A 19,593-nucleotide genomic window follows, 5' to 3' on the forward strand; every position below is an offset into this window, starting at 1 on the left:
AAGCTTGGAAGCATTCGTTCACGCCTATAGCTCATATATTTGCGATTTGAGCTTGGGTCTTCGAAACGTTGTTTGCTGTTGGTGATTCTTTACGTGACGAGAATTTTATTTATTCATTTTGTTAAAATGAGAAAACTGTAAAACGTGCCTGATTTCAAAACTGCGATTAATTGGTCACACTTTTTCAATTTAGGATTTTTTTGCGATAAAATAACTCTTTGCTTTGAGTTTTGGTACTTTCATGCATTATACATTGTCACTGTATTCGGGTGCTTGACCAAATTTAGTTTTACAGATCTAAAGTCTTTTTTGCATTTTACTTACCATTGTTAATATACTATTTAATTTTGCACTTGTTATATAAAGGATATACAGAATTTTAGCTGAGCAACTTACTTAAGTCAAAAGAAATATTGAATAACGTTAAAGGTACTAAAAATAAACGTTATAAAACTATTCACCGAACGCCGCGTGACTGGATAGTATACGGAGCGTGACTGGAAAACGTTTATAATTTCAGTTCTCCAATACTGCCTATTCCACCTCCAGTATTGCCTATTCAATTAGGAATCGTGAATGACAAGTCATTTTGTTTGTCGGATCATGCGGCCGCACAATTTTCCTACAAAATTTTTTTTTTAAAGATTATTTATATTGGACCCAAACTTAGTGGTCCCGCGATCCAAATTTGGGTCGCGACCTTGCGGACCCCTGGACTAGATAACTGTTCCGATTTTTCTAAAAACTTTTTTTAACTTAACTGTATATAATTTAATGTTCAGTTTTTCGAAATTGCTTATTTGACCATCGTTATGACACGCCATATGGTGTTGTACTCGTTTCCAAATAATGTTTTCCAAAAAAGTTTGTTTTTTTGGCGCAGTTCCAAACACCAAGTTCATCGAGCACATCTTGAAATTTATTTTTACAATTTGATGTTATTGAAGATTATACAAATTTTAAGCTGAGCAAGTTACAATAGTAAAAATGAATATTAAATAACGTTAAAAGTAATAAAAATAACCCTATAAATTCTTTCGCTGATCGCCGCTTGACTGAAAATGTAACGTTTGTAACTTTGTATGTCCTGTTCTTCAGTACTGCTTAGTCGACCATCGTAATGACAACTGACAAGCCATTTGGTGTTTCGGATTATACGGCCGTAAAAGTTGCCAACAAATTTTTTTATATGTTTGACCCAAACTTAATAGTCCCACTATTTGCGGACCCCTGGACTAGATAACCGTCCGAAATTTTCTAAAGCTTATGTTAATTGTTCTGTTTTTCAATATTGCATATTTGACCATCGTAATGACCCGCCATATGGTGTTGCTGTACTTTTTTCCAAAAAAAGTTTTATGTTTGTCGCAGTCCGGACACCAAGTTCAACGAGCACATCTTGAACGGAGGAGGGGACCTGAACGCTGCTCAGGAAGACATGAGAAGAAGGTCGATACTGAAAAGGATGCAGAACTGCCAGAGCCTCGATCAGTCGCAAGTCATCGAAAACACAAAGGTAACCGACGCGGTTTTAGGTCTTAGGTTTTTTATTTTAAGAAACTAGGGCGTGCTGTTATGAACAAACTATGCTTTTTTATTTGCTTTTTTTTGTTTCTCTAAGTCTAATTTGGCCGTCATCCTTGATGATAAAACTATAGCTTTTTAGCCCGACCAATAGTTTGATAAATTTACTGACTTTTATGTGTTCTAAAAAGACCTGGAGCTTATTTTCTTTCATTACGAGTCACTATCGTCATTTGTCATATGTTGGAAAGCTATAAGGCGTTATATTTTTTAAGAGTTTCAGTTGGCTAGGTTTGTATGAATTAGGCGTTAAGCGCAATATTAATGTTAAAAGGATCGCACCTATAACGGATTTTCGTCTAAAATCTACTGTGATTTAGGTAAAATTTATGTAAACGTTCTAAGAAAAGGGGTTGTAATATGCGTAGAAGAGACATACTGTGTTACAATAGCACTAAAAATACCCGAAACTTACAAAAATGCATACCTTCTTAACCAGTAAAATATAAAAAGAGTCCTATTTTTTTGAAACAGCACTTTTTTTCAACTTAAACGGTAGTAGTGTCAGCGTTTCTTCGGTAAAAGTCAAAAGAACGTGTCTTAATCATTAAAACAAAGTGAAACGTTCAGTTGACAAAATGCTCATTTACAATACCATCCCGTCGGCCTAGCCGCCGTTCAAATTCAAACGATGCAGAAAAACAATTGCAAGCAAAGCTCGTATTTTAACTCTTCTGATTGGTGCAGCTGAAGTCACGTGACGACTGGCGCTCCAGTAAGCAGCGGTCTTTCGAAGAACGTGAGAACAACTACGAGAAGATTCGCGCCAGGATTTTCAATCATCAGGTTGGTTGTAATAAATCAGTCGGAATTATTAACAAAACAACGCGGAAATCAGACTCCATTAAGTGATAATTTTAGAAATTAGCGTCTTCGTTTAGATCAGTGGTTTCCAACGTTTTCCGCAACCATTTTGGAAATGCAATTAGATTTTTTCAGCAAGTTTTAGTTTATTTTTTCTTGAACTGCAAAGCGCTTATCTAGGACAATTATTTAAATATAATTTAAGGGGAATGGCCCGGTGCCACCAACTCTTGTGGATTGGATAACAGAGCGAAAGGGTAAAGTCTACAACCATGCAATGTTTCTAAGTTAACAATTCCTTCGCCAACCCTGCTCGCTAAGTTTGTTCAACCAAAACATCGCGCAAATAGGATAATTTTTAAGTATGTGGAAATATCTGAAACACCGACTGCTTTCGGAAAGGCCAACCGAAATTAGTCAGACTAATCAGAATTCAATGAAGCTATGATGGTCGTTTCTTGACGTGCTCCCCACTGAACAGACTTGGACAACTAGATAATTCTAGTTTTCTAATTCAATGAATTAGAGCAAAATGCGGCTAATTCTAATTCTAATCTAATTTGTGAATTGCTTGTGTGCTCTAATTCTAGTTCTAACATAATTTTACCAAAAATCCTACTTTGTCCAACTGCATTTTTAGTCTCTTAGTGAAAACAAAGAATTTGAATTCAAACTCTTTGGTTGAAACGTAATTTTCACAGACTAAAAATCGTAGGCTATGCTAAAATGCCTAAAAATTAACACACACATAATTGACATGCACATTCCTATTAAAATGCTTCTCGATTTAAATGTAATTGATTGTGAATAATCAAATGTAATCCTAGTTCAAATTCGTTTTTTTAAGAATTCGGTAATTCTAATTCTAATCTAATTTAAGAAAACTCAAAATGATCTATTTCTAATCTAATTTGGAAAAACTGAAATGCTCTAATTTTAATTCTAATATAATTTTAAAATAAATCTAGTTGTCCGAGTCTGCCACTGAGCCTTTGTATCTCGGTTGGTAGAGTAATGGTCCTGGTACGGCCGAGGTCGTAAGTTCGAACCTCACCGCAGGCTAGTTGTTTTGTTAGCCCGACCCTGCATTATAATCCTGACTAGGGCTACCTGATTCCCGCATGCTCTTTCGAAGCTACCGCTGTACTAATGTGTGCCGTAATCGTTGAACTCCAGAGGTATTGATCATAGAATACACGTTGTGTATATGAACGTTTCAGTAGCCAAAACACTTTTGTATGTGTAAGGCGTTCTCTCAATATAAGGTAGTAAGTATATAAACTGTTGCTACCAGGTATGGTAATATAAATCAAAAACAGCTCCTGGTAATTGTAATTGTTAACCAACGTTTCGGCAACCTATACAGGTTAACAATTACAATTAGCAGAGGAGCTGTTTTGATTTATATAAGGTAGTAAGTGTTATTTTTTTTATATATCAATTCGAAAAATGTATCTACTTCAATAAATGATGTTATGCCTTCATACTTTTTTTTCAAAGCTGACTGAATATTTCATTAAAGAAATTAAAAGGTTATATGGCTGTGATTTAGGAAAGTGGAAAGTGACTGCGTCGCCCTAGCACTGTTGGGGAAGTTTAAAAAACGTTTTTTTTATATAACGTGTAAAATACCAAGGTTCAATTTGAAATAACACCGGAAGTTTGGGTAAACATTTAAAAAAAACCAAGGTATTATTCTCAAACAAAAAATGTAAAATTGCTTTTTTAGAACGTGTGCTTATATTCTTAAATAACACACAATCAAAAGATGCAAAATATTAAACTTAAACACATCACTATAAACACTAATCAGTCATCATCATAAATACACAAAATTACGATATCACGTATAAGCTTTCCCGAAAACTAACAGCAGCCCCAGACAACGGCGAGGCCGACCATTCTACCTATAGAAGGGCGCCCTGTTATTGATTGGCGCTAAAAGCCGACCCGGTCCCGCAAGGCATCACCTTGCCCGCGCCTTATTGATTGCACTTTTGGCGAAAGGACGGCGCACAAAACGGCGGCCATGTCGCCGCGTTCGACCTGGCATATTGCGGGAATGTCAGGCCGCGTCAAGCGCCCCTGTCAAAACGCTAAGGCGCCCGCAGCGGCGTTAACGATTATATCGACGCTTCGTTGGCATTTCGTGCGACCCTCACGCAAAGTCAACGCTGTCTGTCGTCTAATGGGTCGCTGACCTGAAAAAGACAAGCGTGATTGCCGTTGTCGTTGATTGAACTTAGAGCGGCAAAGGGTTTGCGAAGCTAACTCGTATGCGCGCCCCCATTCAATTTTCTCCTATTGCTGTGAATTTTTTTAACGATCTTTGAAGTTTTGGTGGCGCGTTGCCCTTTTACAAAGACACCCTGTTAATCAATAGACTTAAATATTCGTTTTGACCTTTCCTGTTACTTATTCGTCATGTACAGATAGTGTCGCCTGTTAACCAAAGCTTAGGTTATTTGAAAACACGAAAAGTTGTTTGAGCTTATCACACTAAAGATCCCTTAAGAAGGTCTCACTTTTTTCGAAATTTGGATGCCAGTCGTGATAAGACTATATTTAGTACAACGCCTTTTTCGATCTAAACTACCGTACATTTACCAAAATATTCGTTGATTGAACTTAGTACGCCAAAGGGTGTCGAAGCTAACTCGCATATACGTCACCATTCGATTTTTTCCTTGCTGAAATTTTTTATAGATCTTAGAACTTTTGGTGGCGCGTTGCCCGTTTACAGAGACACCCTGTTAATCAATAGACTTAAATATTCGTTTTGACCTTTCCTGTTACTTATTCGTCATGTACAGATAGTGTCGCCTGTTAACCAAAGCTTAGGTTATTTGAAAACACGAAAAGTTGTTTGAGCTTATCACACTAAAGATCCCTTAAGAAGGTCTCACTTTTTTCGAAATTTGGATGCCAGTCGTGATAAGACTATATTTAGTACAACGCCTTTTTCGATCTAAACTACCGTACATTTACCAAAATATTCGTTGATTGAACTTAGTACGCCAAAGGGTGTCGAAGCTAACTCGCATATACGTCACCATTCGATTTTTTCCTTGCTGAAATTTTTTATAGATCTTAGAACTTTTGGTGGCGCGTTGCCCGTTTACAAAGACACCCTGTTAATCAATAGACTTAAATATTCGTTTTGACCTTTCCTGTTACTTATTCGTCATGTACAGATAGTGTCGCCTGTTAACCAAAGTTTAGGTTATTTGAAAACACGAAAAATTGTTCATGCTTATCACACTAAAGATCCCCTAAGACGACCTCACTTTAAGATTTCGAAATTTGGACGGACTATATTTAGTACAACGCTTTTTTCGATCAATACTGTCGTACTTTTACCAAAATATTCCTTGGTCGAACTAAGGACGGTAAAGGGTGTCGAGGCTAACCCTTATACGTCGCTATTCGATTTACTCCTTGCTGATTTTTTTTTATATATCTTTGAACTTTTGGTGGCGCGTTGCCCTTTTACAGAGACTCCCTGTTTATCAATGAAAAAATAATTTTTTTGACCTGTCCGTGCCTGTTATTGATTCGTCGTGAAAAAATAATGTCGCAGTCTGTTGTCCAAATTTTAAGAATTTTAAAAACACTAAAAATTGTTTAAGTTGCCAAAGTTCAAGTTTGCTTATGTGGTGCCAAGTGGTAGTAGTATAGTTACTCGTCCGAAACTAGGGTGGTATAGACATTTCAGCCATGATTTCCAATCCAACGGAGTAATTTCGACATTAGAATGTAAATTTAAGTTATCAGCTTGATGCTAAAGAAAATTGTGGTTTAATAACCTGAAAAAATACCTCAAGGTTTCATTTTTTTCTATTTTGCTTATTTTAATTACGTTGGTAGCGAATCGGATCGCGATACTTTACGTCCAAATTATCGGATATCGGTTTTGGAATAATATGTTAGGTATCGAAAATCGCTACTCCAAACATGACCGACTCCAAACACTATCTTCTTTCAATCGAAACGAGTTTTTACATTGGGATGAATCTAGGCATAAAGTTAAACTTTTGACCACTTTGTTTAAAATCTGTTGTCCATTACGTGACATTTTATGGTAATGGCGATAACCGATATTTTTGACAAAAATATCGAATCCGTTAACAAATGATTTCATTACTGTGCTCAAACAAGCAAACTAGATGAACTTAAAACGTTGAAATATAAATTCAACAGGATGTTTGGCTCAAATTTAGTTTGGCGTTAAAAAGCTTAAAGTGGCCTCAAGAGTTAACCTCCTATTTTTTACAAAATCATTTTATAGTAGGCAACTGTACGTTTCGTCTCAAAATAATTATTTGGGTCTCAATTGGCCACGATACCACGCGATTAGCGATACTATACAACGTTGTATCGGGTATCGGCTCCAAACCGATAATACCTTACATTCCTACCAAGAATTGTACGTTGATTTTAATCTTGAACACAAGCCTTCAAATCCAAACCCCCTCATTAAGGTCAATCACTTATGCGGGTCGTCACAATGCTAAACAACTGAAAAACTTTCCGTAAAAATTTTGCCGCATTCAGGAAACACGACATAAGGTTTTGCGTGTTCGCCATTTAAACCGAAGGGCGACCGCGGGTTAAGGCGTTAATGTAAAGGTTAAAAGCGAACTTTCGTGCCCGTTTTAGCCGTTCAGCCGAGGTTTATGCGCGCAAATGCCATTCCCCCGTCTTAATGGCGTTTCAATTTGTAGAATTTAATTGCGACACGCGCCGATAGGCTCTTCCCCTCTTTATGGCAGCAATCGATCACATTATAGCATCACGTTTTTTAGCTCTGCTTTAACGCTACACTTCTGCCAATTCTGCAATCTGCAATCGATTATAACCCTAGGCCAGGGGTGTCCAACTTAAACATGCCGACGTGCCAATTTTTATCCTATATCCTCTTCCCGTGCCAAAGTTTAGTAACTAATTCTTTCTGATAATAAAAGTGTTTTTTTACTCATAATGAAAACGTGTAGCAGCAGTGCGCATTACTTCATCTATATGTCCTTCGGTGAGCTGACTTTTGTTTTTTTATTTCTTCACACCAAACTTTATAGTTGTGAATGCTAGCCTCCATTACAATTGCAATATAATGTTATAGTATTAGAAGTAATTGTTAGTTGTCGTAATTGCCGCGATTATTTTATATTGTAAATAAACAATGGCAATTTACCACTTAAAAAATTAAGTATTGGGGATTGCGTGCCATTTTTATCAGTTCGTTTTTGGCACGCGTGCCGCTTGTTGGACACCCCTGCCTTAGGCTTTCACGGCGTAGTAGACTTTGTTGAGAACGGCTAATGAAAAGAAATATTACGTGGGTATTACAGATGTCCGATTCTTGATATTCTGTTGCTATACCGATACCCGATATTTTGTACAAAAAGTAACCCATCCGACACCAAATGACGTCGAATCCAGACTTCATTCTTTCCCAATTCTGCCGTTTGTTTTGGGTAATTAGAACCGAAGTCATTTCTTCGTTTTATATTTCTAAATTTTCAGAAGTTTGCTTTTTTTAACTTTCACATGTCAGCAAAGTGTGCGATTAATGGCTGTCACTTTAGGCCCTGCAGGGTATATCAACATGAATTTCAAGATGTTTTGAATTTGGACAAGCCCACTGGTATAAAAAAATTCCAATAAAACACAAAAAACAAAGAAAATATAAAAAAAAAAAAAACACTGTAGGTTGATATCGAATAAAACATTTGTGAATTAACTCGTAAAGCGAGCGGCGAAATCTAAAATCTTCCCTTTTGGTAAAATGAAATGATTAAACTGGCTCTGGCACGATTTTCGCAATACCGTGGCGTTATTTCGTAGTAAAAATAAACCTTTATTTGAAACCGTAAACTTAAAATAACGTTTCTGTAAACAACACGCGTTTTGTTCGAATCACTGAACAACCTTCTTGTTTGCTGAAAGAAGTTTAATTGTTGAGAAGCAAATCGTAGAACGAAGCAGATATTTCGTGGAAATATAAACCGAGGTCGTTCGCTTGCCCTAATCAGTGTTTCTTTTTATTAGGATTTACGAGCTATTTCTAGTTAAACTCTTAATGTGTTTCGAGTATTGTAGACCGAAATTAATAATGTACCTTCTTGGAAGAATGAACGAAAGCATTTAGCCATTCGTATTTTGTTGTTAAAAAGTAGAAAAGGATAAATTTTTCACGCGTCGTAAAATTTTTAGATTTCTTTGTGATTTTAGCGAGGTACTTCCGGACAACTCTTATTGTGTTTCAAGCTTCGTAAACCAAATTTATAATAAACCATCTTGGTTGAATCAACAAACGCAATTAGCCATTCGCATTTTGTTGTTAAATTGTATCTTTAATCACATCGTACAACTTTTAGATTTTCCTTTCTTGAAACGTTCTTAATCAATTAAAATATATATACATATATATATTTATATTTTTTTATTGTGTGAGCATAGACATTTACACAGTGTTGTTTTGGAGTTATTTTTAAAAATCGTCAAGCAATCCACTTTTAGATCTTTGACAACCTCCAATTTCTCCAAAATAAAAATTAATTTTCTTGGTTGAACGAACAGGTGCGACTGGCTAGTTTGGTTTGATTGAATCTACTTTCAAACTGCATAAAGCGTTGTAAAATTGCTGCGAATGTGGTATAACTTGTAATCATGTTCTTCAGGTTTACAGTGAAAATATTTCTATTCATAAAAATTGTTTTTAGTCCATGCATGGCATGTATACACGTAACACTTTTGACTGAAATGACTCCCTTGCGACCAACAAAAAGTAATTTCATGCTTCCGTTGAAATACATGATTAAACTTTTTATTAAAAACACGTAAAAATGTGAATTGTTTTTTTAGAATAAAAATAATTATGTTCATTTAAAAAAAATGATTCAACGTAATACTGTTTTTGTTGAACAGTTTAATATTTATTGCTATTGTTGAGGTAGTTAAATTTTTTGTAAAATTTCTTTGTTCTTTCATTGGCATTTTTAACTCATTTCGCATACACTACCTTAATCGGAAACGTATTTCTCTCAGTAATCAAATGAAGGCTGCGACGTAAAAACTGTGATGTTCTCAATAATTATACACAATGAAAATCTTGCTAAAGTGGCCTCATTGGTTAAATATGTTCGACCATAACGCACCTAATTCTAAAGCGGCCCAAGATATTTGAAATTTCAAGTATCCTACTTTACGGTTACTAGTGTGTTTTGTCTTTTTCACTCGCCGGTCTAACCCGAAACTATTCACCCTTAATTATGTACACACAATGAGGCCAAGGATGATATTCAACTTAATTTGTCCAGTGACTGACTAGATAAGCTATGAAGATGACGACATCTCACCACAGTAGGCTTCTCGCCACAGTTCACCGCCGTAAATCATGTATAATAACGACTCTAAAACAGTTAATTCTTAAAAATTTCCGTATTGTTGATGTATGCTGTGATCGTTTAGTGACTAAACTTAGTAAGTTTGGCGCTGAAAAGAGGGTACATTGTTGTTTAAAGTGGTGAAGTTGTTAGGTCAGAAATAATCAGGTTTACACGGCCGTCGCGGCCTACATCAATTTGTCCTTCTACGTCCGTAAATTTACGTAGAATAAAAGCTATACCTTTTTTTTAAATGCAAGGCTTTATATTATGGCGTATTAGAATAATTTTATACCGTTTGTCAAACTCAGGTAAAACATGAATCATTTCATAATAAAAACTTGCATTTACCTGTTATTATATTATTTACATTAATTCATTATCTGTGAGTGATTTTTCTACATCGTGTTCAACCTATATAAAAACTCTGTTGTTAAGTTATTTTAGGGTCGATTTTAACCCAGGGCCCTTTTTTTTAATGTGCCCCTAAACTATTTTGATTTCGCGTGGACCAGGCTTGCAATAAAATATTTAGAGATTACGTTAAAAATTGACGTCAAAGAACTAGTAAACTTTGGGGACCCGCTGTTTTCGATCCAAAATATGTGAAACTATTGTGTAAAAACATTCAAGGCGAAGGTCTCCAAGCGTTTTCTAAACTCTGTTCTTCCGAAAACTGTTCACTGGTTTTCAAATTATACAAGATTTCAATTTAGCCTTCACGGACGACCTGAAACTAGTCTACGTACCCCCAAGTGGTTCACAAAGCCCAATTAAAAGCCCCTGATTTAACCCATTGTTTCAGCTTGCGTGCTAACGTTTGACCAATACTTTGCAGGCACAAGAAGATGGTCGTTATCCACGCGAACTGAGGAACAAAGACAAGGAGCGTGTGATGGCTCAGTGGGCAAAGAGACCATGGAACAGCACAGGTACAGCTCACAACATTATTTTCATGAAAAAAGTAAAATCGACTTAGATGGAACTTACGTAGTTGCCATGTATCTTTAATGTGCAAGCGAACGTGTACTACCTGTGTTGATTGTTTCTATGCGCAATTTCTAGATGTACTAATTAATTTTGAATAGGAAAACATATTTAAAGAACAGTTGTTGCTTATTTTGTCCTAAAATCCGAAATATACCTATATATGTGTAATTTTTTGTTGATATTTTACAATTGAATATAAAAAATATCATATGGCGTTTACATAACAAAAAAAATTTGTCATTTTTAAAGTTTTAAAATTTATAACATTCAATGATTTACCCATTTTTAGGAAGAATCTCTTATTTTTCATATTAACTTGGCATGATGCTGAGCACCGTAAACAATACTCCATGTTAAATTATTCAGCCTTAAAATAAAAGCGAATGGACAAATAAGCAAGTTCAAGAAATAGGAAATTTGCTTGTTTTTTAAGGAAAATATAGATCAAATTATTATTGTAAAATGTCGCCAAAATGTCAAACCCTTTTAAATATCTTTTGAACGTTTCGGATATCTCTTTATTTCTTTTCAACATCCTTCTATATGAGCTTTGATATTCTTACAACATTTACCTAAAACTTCCAAACATTATGCCTTAATTGTAGTACACGTGGTAACCACAAAGTCTTTGAAACTTCGAAGGTTTTTAAATGTATTTAAATTGTTTTGCGTATTGAAATATGTTTTTTTTCCAAAGCCTTTGAATAGTCTTTAGAATCTTAGATTTATTTTATGTTTACTTAAAGTTATGTGTTACGAAAGTGCGTTGAGAGAACAACAATACTACTTTTTATAATGTGATGACCGTACCATTTATTTTGTTTTGTTTTTGATTTATATTAAAAAAAACGGAAAGCGATTTAAGTCTTATAAAGGCTATTAATATTCTTTGAATGTCTTTAATATAAAGCTGGGTGGCAAGTCTAAAGATCGACCGATATTCATTTTTTGGACCGATACAGATACCCTATTTTTGACAATTTTGTTAACCGATACCCGATACCGTTTTTTTATATACCTGGGAAATGTTCAAAACTTAAATAAATTGAAAATAAAATCCCCATAAAGTTTTGGTTTATATACCTTTAGTAGTGATTATTAAACTATTATTTTATTTTGCATAATGACGTGACGTGATACTAAAACCCAAATGTTTTAATCAAACAATGAGTAAGTTGTTTGTTGCACAGAAAAATTATATGATATTTTCATACTAACATATCGGCCAACGTATCGGCCTACATTTACCGATACCAATATATCGGCCGACATTATCGTTAAAACGATATATCGGTCTATCTCCATGCTGGCAACCCTGTAGTAAAAGCCATTCATAAAAACTTTAATTGTAAAGACCTGAGCAGCCTCACAATTTACAAATGTTTTGCACGATTCATCTTTGGTTACTCCCGAAAGTAATTGTTCGGGGGGGGGGGGGGAATACACGATATTAGTAGTTTCATACTTAACCACGCGCTCACGTTTAGACCTGAGCAGTCTTCCTGGACGCAACCTCTCCACCCCACCAGCGACATCCAGTGGTAGCGGAGGTACTAAGCTGAGCAACTCTGGGATCACTCTTCTCTCGAGACAGAACACCAGGGAGGGTGGAAGTAAGTAGAATATAAATAAATAAATAAATAAATAAATAAAGGGCACCAACTTAAACCGCCACAAAAGTAGCTGTTAACACTAAGAAAGTCACGTCTGAAATGAACCACGTACAAGACACGTTTCTGCTCAAGGCAAAGCGCGCTACTAAGAGCAGTTTTCACTAAAAGCAAACACCAAAAGGTTGACTTATCAACAAAAAAAAAACTCTGGTCTCATTTCACAACGTGTAAATCTTTCGCCTTTTACTAAAAAAAACATATTTAAAAAAAAATTATCGCTTCTCGGCTCTTTAAGGTTGTGATCGGGTTGTTTAGCAACAAGCGATACAATATTAACTCGATTTTATACACTTTCTGAAAAAAAAACACAAAATATCTTAAGATAAAACTAACCCGTTTCGTAAACCACAATTCAACTTGCAGGCACATCAAGCAGTACATCGTCGGTCTTCGTTGGAACCTCGCAATCCCAGACCAACGACTTTCCGCTCACCAACGGACAGCACACCGATGATTGGTCAGATCACTCGGACCCTCCACCAATCAGCACCGGCCACGTCAAGCAGTCCTACGTCGATCATCCTGGTAAGCGTTTTATGTTCCGTGTAATCGATTTTTCCTTATAGCGATGTCATTTTAATGGTGCGCTGTTAAACAATGTGTGTGGTTTTTGATAGGACGAATTCAGTTATTTGCATAACAGTGTATTCTGTTAAGAACGTTGTAAAGACTGCATTAATAAATACAAAAGAGACTATTAAACTCTTTTTCTATGGAATGCTGGGGTTAAAAATCAATCTTTTCAGACTTATTTTTCAAAACACAGGTTTACAAAACAAACCATTAATTTCCAGAATTAAGGTTGATTTCTCAGAATAACCACCTTTATTTTTATATACGTATTTATTTTAATATCGCCTGCCAACTATGTACTGCTGGTACTTATTTGTTTAATCCAACGTTTTGGCAACTATCCAGGAATGACGTTTTCCTGATAAAGGAATTCTGAATAGGTACTAGGTAGCCAAAACGTCGAAATTAACAAACAAGTGCCAGAAGAACTTATTTTCTGTATATGCAAATTTACATTTGTTAAATATTCAGCAGATCTTGCATTTTATAGCGAATCGCTAACAGCAGCTTGCAGCATATAACTTGGTCTATTAACTTCGTTTTTTGTTTCTCTTCTATTTCCTCTTTTTTCCGGTCGACAATGGACTTTCACACGACACCGTATCGGTAACATCGCGCATGTCTCTCTGTGTCTCTGTGTGTGCACGCGTGTTGTAACATATCGTAACAATTCGCCCTCAAATCGACTTTTTTGCGCAATTTTACTCGGCAATGAACTATGGCGTTATGATCGCGTCTAACGATTTTTTAAATATTGAAAAAATCCCTGTAACATTTTAACCTTCAAACCGTAATTATCATACTAACATTGAAACCCTATCTCTGTGTTTCTGTGTGTGCACTCGTGTTATAACATACCAACACATTACTCCCTAAAACCTGCTCTTTCAAACACAATTTTACTTCAAATAAACTGCGACGTTAAAATGATTTTTAAATTATGGAAAATTTCTTCTCTAAACGTTCGTTACCATTTTAATGACCAAACCCCTAATTATTACATAAACATTTAACCCCCATTTGTGACTTAACATATCGTGACATTATACCCTCAAACTTGATTCTTTTAAACGCAATTTGCCTCCACAAACACGCCGCATTAATTACGTCATGAATCTTGAAAACCCCTTCTCTTCAACATTTAAACCTTCATAACCTTTAAACGTTTAAAACCCTTATCAACGCTTTATCGTTTAACTCAATATTCATCAAACATGAACATTCAAAAACCTCCAATCATCCCCATACATTATACAACTTCGCCACACCGTCCTTGTGTGGTTTACGATGCGCAATTCACCCGTCCCTCAGAAATGCCAGCATTCAAAGCGTTGGGAGACTTCGAGTTTTGCCATGTTATCGATCAGTCGGCGAAGGACATAGTGGTGGCAGTGCCTGTCGGCTTTACAGTGAGGCCAGACACCCTGCTTACACATCCGCATACCGGTAATTGGCCGCTTGCGAAGCGTTAGATCACTTACATAGGGAAGGCGTGGGGAAAATCACTTCACTCTGGCAGTGAAAATAGCCTTGGCTTTTTAGGCGGTTATGCAACGTGGGGTTTGGCTTTAGGTATAGTTACAAATAATGCTTGCTGCTTTTAAGACGATGATGCAAAAAATCGAAGGCAATCGCTTCATCCATGTCATTTTGCGTGAAGAATACACAGATTTCTCCACACTATTTACCTTAATATAAACTGTTGTTACCAGGAATAGTAAAATTAATCAAGAACAGCTTCTCTGGTAATTGTAATTGTTAACCAACGTTTCGGCAACCCATTCAGATTGCCTTCTTCATTGTGAATGACGCCGAACGCTCATTGTACAATATATGGAAAAACACAGTTAACAACTTGAATTTTCACAGGAGCTGTTTTTCATTATTACTATCCATGTTTTTTGAACTCCCCAACTATCTCCCACTGTGTAATGTTGTTTGTTTTGTGCTGACTCTCCTGTACTCTTAATTCTTCAGTAAATTTCTACAGAACGCCGTATTTGGTGACTAAAAATTTCCTGCTCTCAATTCGTCTGAAAATCTTATCGACAGAATAATCTGCAGCACCTGTAACTTCACTTTCGTTGTCTAGGTCATGTTTCTAAAAATCCACTAACAATTTTCGATTAAAATAGCATTTAGTCTGCCACGGTAAGACAATTGCTTTCTGAACAAATCACTCTTTTTTCTTTTCCTTGAATATGGGTAGTTTGTTCCTAAGTTTTGTCTTCTTTTCTTTCTGTTTGTTTAGTCGTCGTTATAAACACGTGTACGTCTAAATGAAACTTCAGTAGATCTGTTAATCATGTCTGTCAAAGTGTGCTTGTCGTTGTACATGTTTTGTTTTTTAAATCCCTAAATGGTATTGTAATGGTTAAAAACCAAAAAAAGGCTAAAATTAGTGGCTCAAACAATTAACAGTTAACTTTGCTTGGTTTCGCCGCAATACGTTTTACTTTTAATTTCAAAAATATTCAAAAACTGACCTGCATTTGCATAATTTATGTATATGGTAGATTTTTTTGTATATTTAAATGTTTTGTCAGTTTATTAGGCAGAGCACAATGCAATAGTCCGCCCAAAATTTTTGCGGCATTTTTTCCTTTTTTTTAGATTTGGAAAAAAATGGCACTAAATTATTATATGCTTACAGTCACTTCTAATACACGAATAACTAAACTATGCGCTTTGAACACCGAATTCGACACTGCGTGTAGCGCAGTGTGTAGAGATCCACGACAGCGCCTATTTTTTGCACTAAGCATCATTTATAGCCTTCCCCCATTCTTGAAAAAAACGTCGCACAAAATTGGTCAGGTTGAAGTCGTGGTAATATATTGACAGATACACTCTACGCCATGACTAATATACTGTTATGGCTCGATACAGGCAACCCCTATGTGAACATGGAAGGCTACCCGATCCTCTACCAGCCCAATGCGATCGGTGTTCCTACCTACCAAGCACGCACCATACCCGTACAATACCAGCAGATTCCCGCCTACACCATGGCCCACCAAAACCTCATGCCTTACGGCGTTACGGCACACGCAACTGCAAAACAGAGTAAGCCATTTTTGTGCTTAAAATTTTGTATAATTATTTTTGTTCGAATAAGTAACACGAATGAGAGATTTATGTGAATAGCAGTGGATTTGTTTTAAAAACCCTTTTTTCATATGTTTAATGGGTGCAATAATATTTGTTACCGATTTAAATACATTTAAGCAATATTAGTCGTTTTATTGAAATAGTTTTGTATAGTAAGAGATTAAGAGAAAATAGAATTTGCTTCTCATTAGAGTGGTATTTTTAAGGTAATCGGCCTGTCGCTAATTTGTTTTAAACATTAAATTTCACGAAAACAAATACAGTTTTTCACCAAAAGAGCGATTTCTATATGTAGTACGACAAAATTGTCGTTACTAAGATTTTTACTTAATGAATTATGTTTTATGATTGCCAAAATAAAATCTTTTATTCCTCAAATATTTTTAGACACCGCTGACGTCGTGAACCCTCAAAATCAACCACTGGATGGCAGTAACGCACAGGTGCGTATAGAGATTTTTTGGGCACATTGCCTTAATTAGATTAATTGTATTGAAATGATTTGAATTGAGACCGTTAAAAGCGGCTGGTTTGTTGTATACATTGATTTGGAATCTGGGATTCGTCAAAGATAAAAAATATTCAAATTTTAATGTAAACTTGGGGGAAGACGCTTTAGGAAGTTTCCCGATTAAGTATTACTGTTGGTTTGCAGTAGAGACAGCATACGATAAAAATTACAGCCGCTGGGGTTTCACCAGACAGCATATGTTATTATTGGCTCACAGCCAGTCAAGTTTGCTATAAAAAAACGCTGGCAGGAAACCTTGATTATGGCGTTATTGAAATTTCACAGCTTAATACAGTGGTTCTAAAATCTAAACCTTTTATGGTTTGCGACATCCCTCAGAAATAATAAATAGATTGCGGCACCCTTAAAAGATTTTTCCGTAGGTAAATCACTAGAATGTCACTATAAACGAAACTGGAACAACACACACCAACTCCACACGACGTAGAAAGTTTTAAGTTTTGAATTTATTCCATTGTAATCTTTCACGAAAAGTTGTAAGAGTTGAGAGAAAATCACATTCCTAAAGATTTACAAATATCTCTCGGCACCCGAGCTTTAGAAATCGAACGCGGCACCCCGGTTGAGAACCACCGGCTTAATGGCCTGAAACACTGCAGCGTAATTCAACATAAGTTTTTCTTTTGCGTAATTAGGTGGGTGTAGCCCCTTCTGAAGGCAGTGTGTCGAACAGTGGCGCCAGCACTCCCCTGCATATGTACCAGTCGGCCCTCTACCACCCCCAGCACTACCAGCAAGCCCCCGTTCACCTTGTCTACTACCCAACGCCGCCGCTGCAACAGGTGACTGGTTTTGTCCTGTACAATCTAAATTTGTATATTTGAAACTGTGATCTGTTGCCCGATTTTTGTGGTGTTTTTACGAAACGGTGATACACGAAAAGTCTAATTTTGTGTTTAATTTCAGACATTTTGCCTGGATTTTGCTAACCATGCGTTTTGTCCCCGGAAATTGACTATTTAATTAAGCACTGTTTAGTGTTGGGATTGAGAAATTTATTCAATAAAATGCGATGTAACTAGCTCCGTTGTTTGGCCTTCTATTTAAACGCATTGAATTTATAGATATTCCACATTTGATTTTTACTGTCGAATTATTTTTACAGCCTCATTTTACGATGGTTCGAAAGGTTTTACTGAAACCTTTTCGCCATCTATGCTGTTATAGTCTTAAAAACAGAGAAATGAACCTACTTCCCATTATATCTGCTCTGTACGCAATCAACTTGTTTTTATATTGCAGAGCCCCCGTCCTTTGCCGGTCAACAAAGCGCATCCTCCTCCACCTGACGTCATCAACCCAAGCGGTGACGTCACTAACCAGATGCAAGGCCTTGCCGTCGCAGAGACGGTGAGTCGTGTTTCGTAGTTGTCTCAAGGAATTCATTCTTGTTTTTACCAAAGCTGTTTTAATAAAAATCTATAATTTTTTGATCAGTAAACGGAGAGATAGTGAAATTTATTTACTTGATAAACCCATAAGCGTAATATTAACTAAAATGATCACGTGTTTTACGATGTTAATCTATTAATTATTTACTCCCAAAGTTAATAGCCCAATGTTTTGTCTTTTTTTTTTTGCTTATGTTTTAAGTTTTAATCTATTAAGAGAGTTAACGGATTATTAAAGAAGGTCAAAATTTAGAGAAATCCCTAGACCAGGGGCACGAAAGGGCACGAAACGGTAGTTAAGCGGGCAGAAGATTAGCCAGTTGAACTATAATGTGAGCTTTTCATTAACCTTGTGACATATCATGACGCAATTTTGCCAAACGTGAGCCTTGGGGTCGACAAAGTTGTGAGAACCCATTAAAGAAGTCAGCTACCCATGCAAGGTTGACAAACACTGCTGTAGACCCTATCGATATGGATTAAAATGGAATGTAGCCAGTTATGAGATTTGCAAACTAGCTCGTAATGAAATGCGTTTCTTTTTACAGACCGTAACCTCAACCACTACTGAAAAGAGCTCAGAAGATTCTTCGGACAAGCTGGTTGACGACGATGAAAATGTTGCAAACCAGAATAAGGTATTCGATTCCCTAATTTGCCTTTTATGTGTCTCCACATCCCTTTATTTACTCCTATTCTATCATGCGTTTAAGACAAAGCATAAAAGGACAATGCAATTTGATAAGCAAATTTTTAATAGGGAGATTCAAAAAACTGCATAAGGTGTTGGAGCATGGAGTTATTAGTTGCAGCAAATGTGCAAAAAAAATAAAAATTGTTGTAGCACAAAGACAAGTCCGTTATCTAGTTGAGCTTTACTAAAAAACAAAATTACTTCAAAGGCTTTTTTAAGCGATTGTGACAAGTCGTCAAAAAAAAATCTTAAATTAATGTGGTATTCAACAAAGCAGTGCAAAAAAACGAGTGTATATTTGGTTCTATAAAGCAAATAAGTCAGCGAATCTTATAAAAAACTTCGGAAACCTTTGTCATGTTTAGTGGTACTAATTAAAATTGTGTATTTTTTTAGATCCAGCAATCGCCTAGTAAAAACGAAAGTCCAACGTCGGAAGGTATGATATTCGTAAATTATTTTCATTTTTTAGACCCCACTTAGATGGCCTTGAATGACATCTAGCTAGTGACATCATAGTCGACCAATTGTAATCCAATAATATAACTTCATGTGAATTTTAACTTTTTTCCAAATTTGAATCGACGTCAATTCCTCCTGTTTTAATCTGAAACAAAGCCGACAATAAAATAAAGTTTATAAACAAAACAAAATGAAACACCATAAATTAACAAGTCGCGTAGTTTTCACTCTCTAAATAGTGTTTGTTGTCGTCATTTTTTCATGCTTCGGGAGCCTACTGTCGCTTTTAGCTTCCCTGGAAGTTAAAACAAGCGTTTAAAAAAAATTAAAAAAAAAGATAAAGAGGTATTTTAGTAGACCAGTAAGGTCAACTTGGCACACGAATGCCATCATT

General features: G+C 36.0%; 1 protein-coding gene across 1 annotated transcript in view; it reads left to right on the top strand.

Moving 5' to 3' along the window:
• The window catches only part of LOC146145714 (uncharacterized), a 35,819-nt gene that overhangs the window by 8,949 nt on the left and 7,277 nt on the right, over positions 1-19,593 (top strand). The window contains exons 9-20 of the mRNA XM_083389671.1: positions 1,372-1,516; positions 2,272-2,370; positions 10,612-10,705; positions 12,251-12,376; positions 12,800-12,961; positions 14,321-14,455; positions 15,899-16,075; positions 16,508-16,563; positions 17,288-17,434; positions 17,895-18,002; positions 18,592-18,681; positions 19,134-19,176. Coding sequence (XP_083245797.1) covers positions 1,372-1,516; positions 2,272-2,370; positions 10,612-10,705; positions 12,251-12,376; positions 12,800-12,961; positions 14,321-14,455; positions 15,899-16,075; positions 16,508-16,563; positions 17,288-17,434; positions 17,895-18,002; positions 18,592-18,681; positions 19,134-19,176 — 1,382 coding nt within the window. The remainder of the gene's footprint in view (positions 1-1,371; positions 1,517-2,271; positions 2,371-10,611; positions 10,706-12,250; positions 12,377-12,799; positions 12,962-14,320; positions 14,456-15,898; positions 16,076-16,507; positions 16,564-17,287; positions 17,435-17,894; positions 18,003-18,591; positions 18,682-19,133; positions 19,177-19,593) is intronic.

This window comes from Ascidiella aspersa, chromosome 5, assembly GCF_963924565.1.
Source record: "Ascidiella aspersa chromosome 5, kaAscAspe10.2, whole genome shotgun sequence".
Classification (NCBI taxonomy): domain Eukaryota; kingdom Metazoa; phylum Chordata; class Ascidiacea; order Phlebobranchia; family Ascidiidae; genus Ascidiella; species Ascidiella aspersa.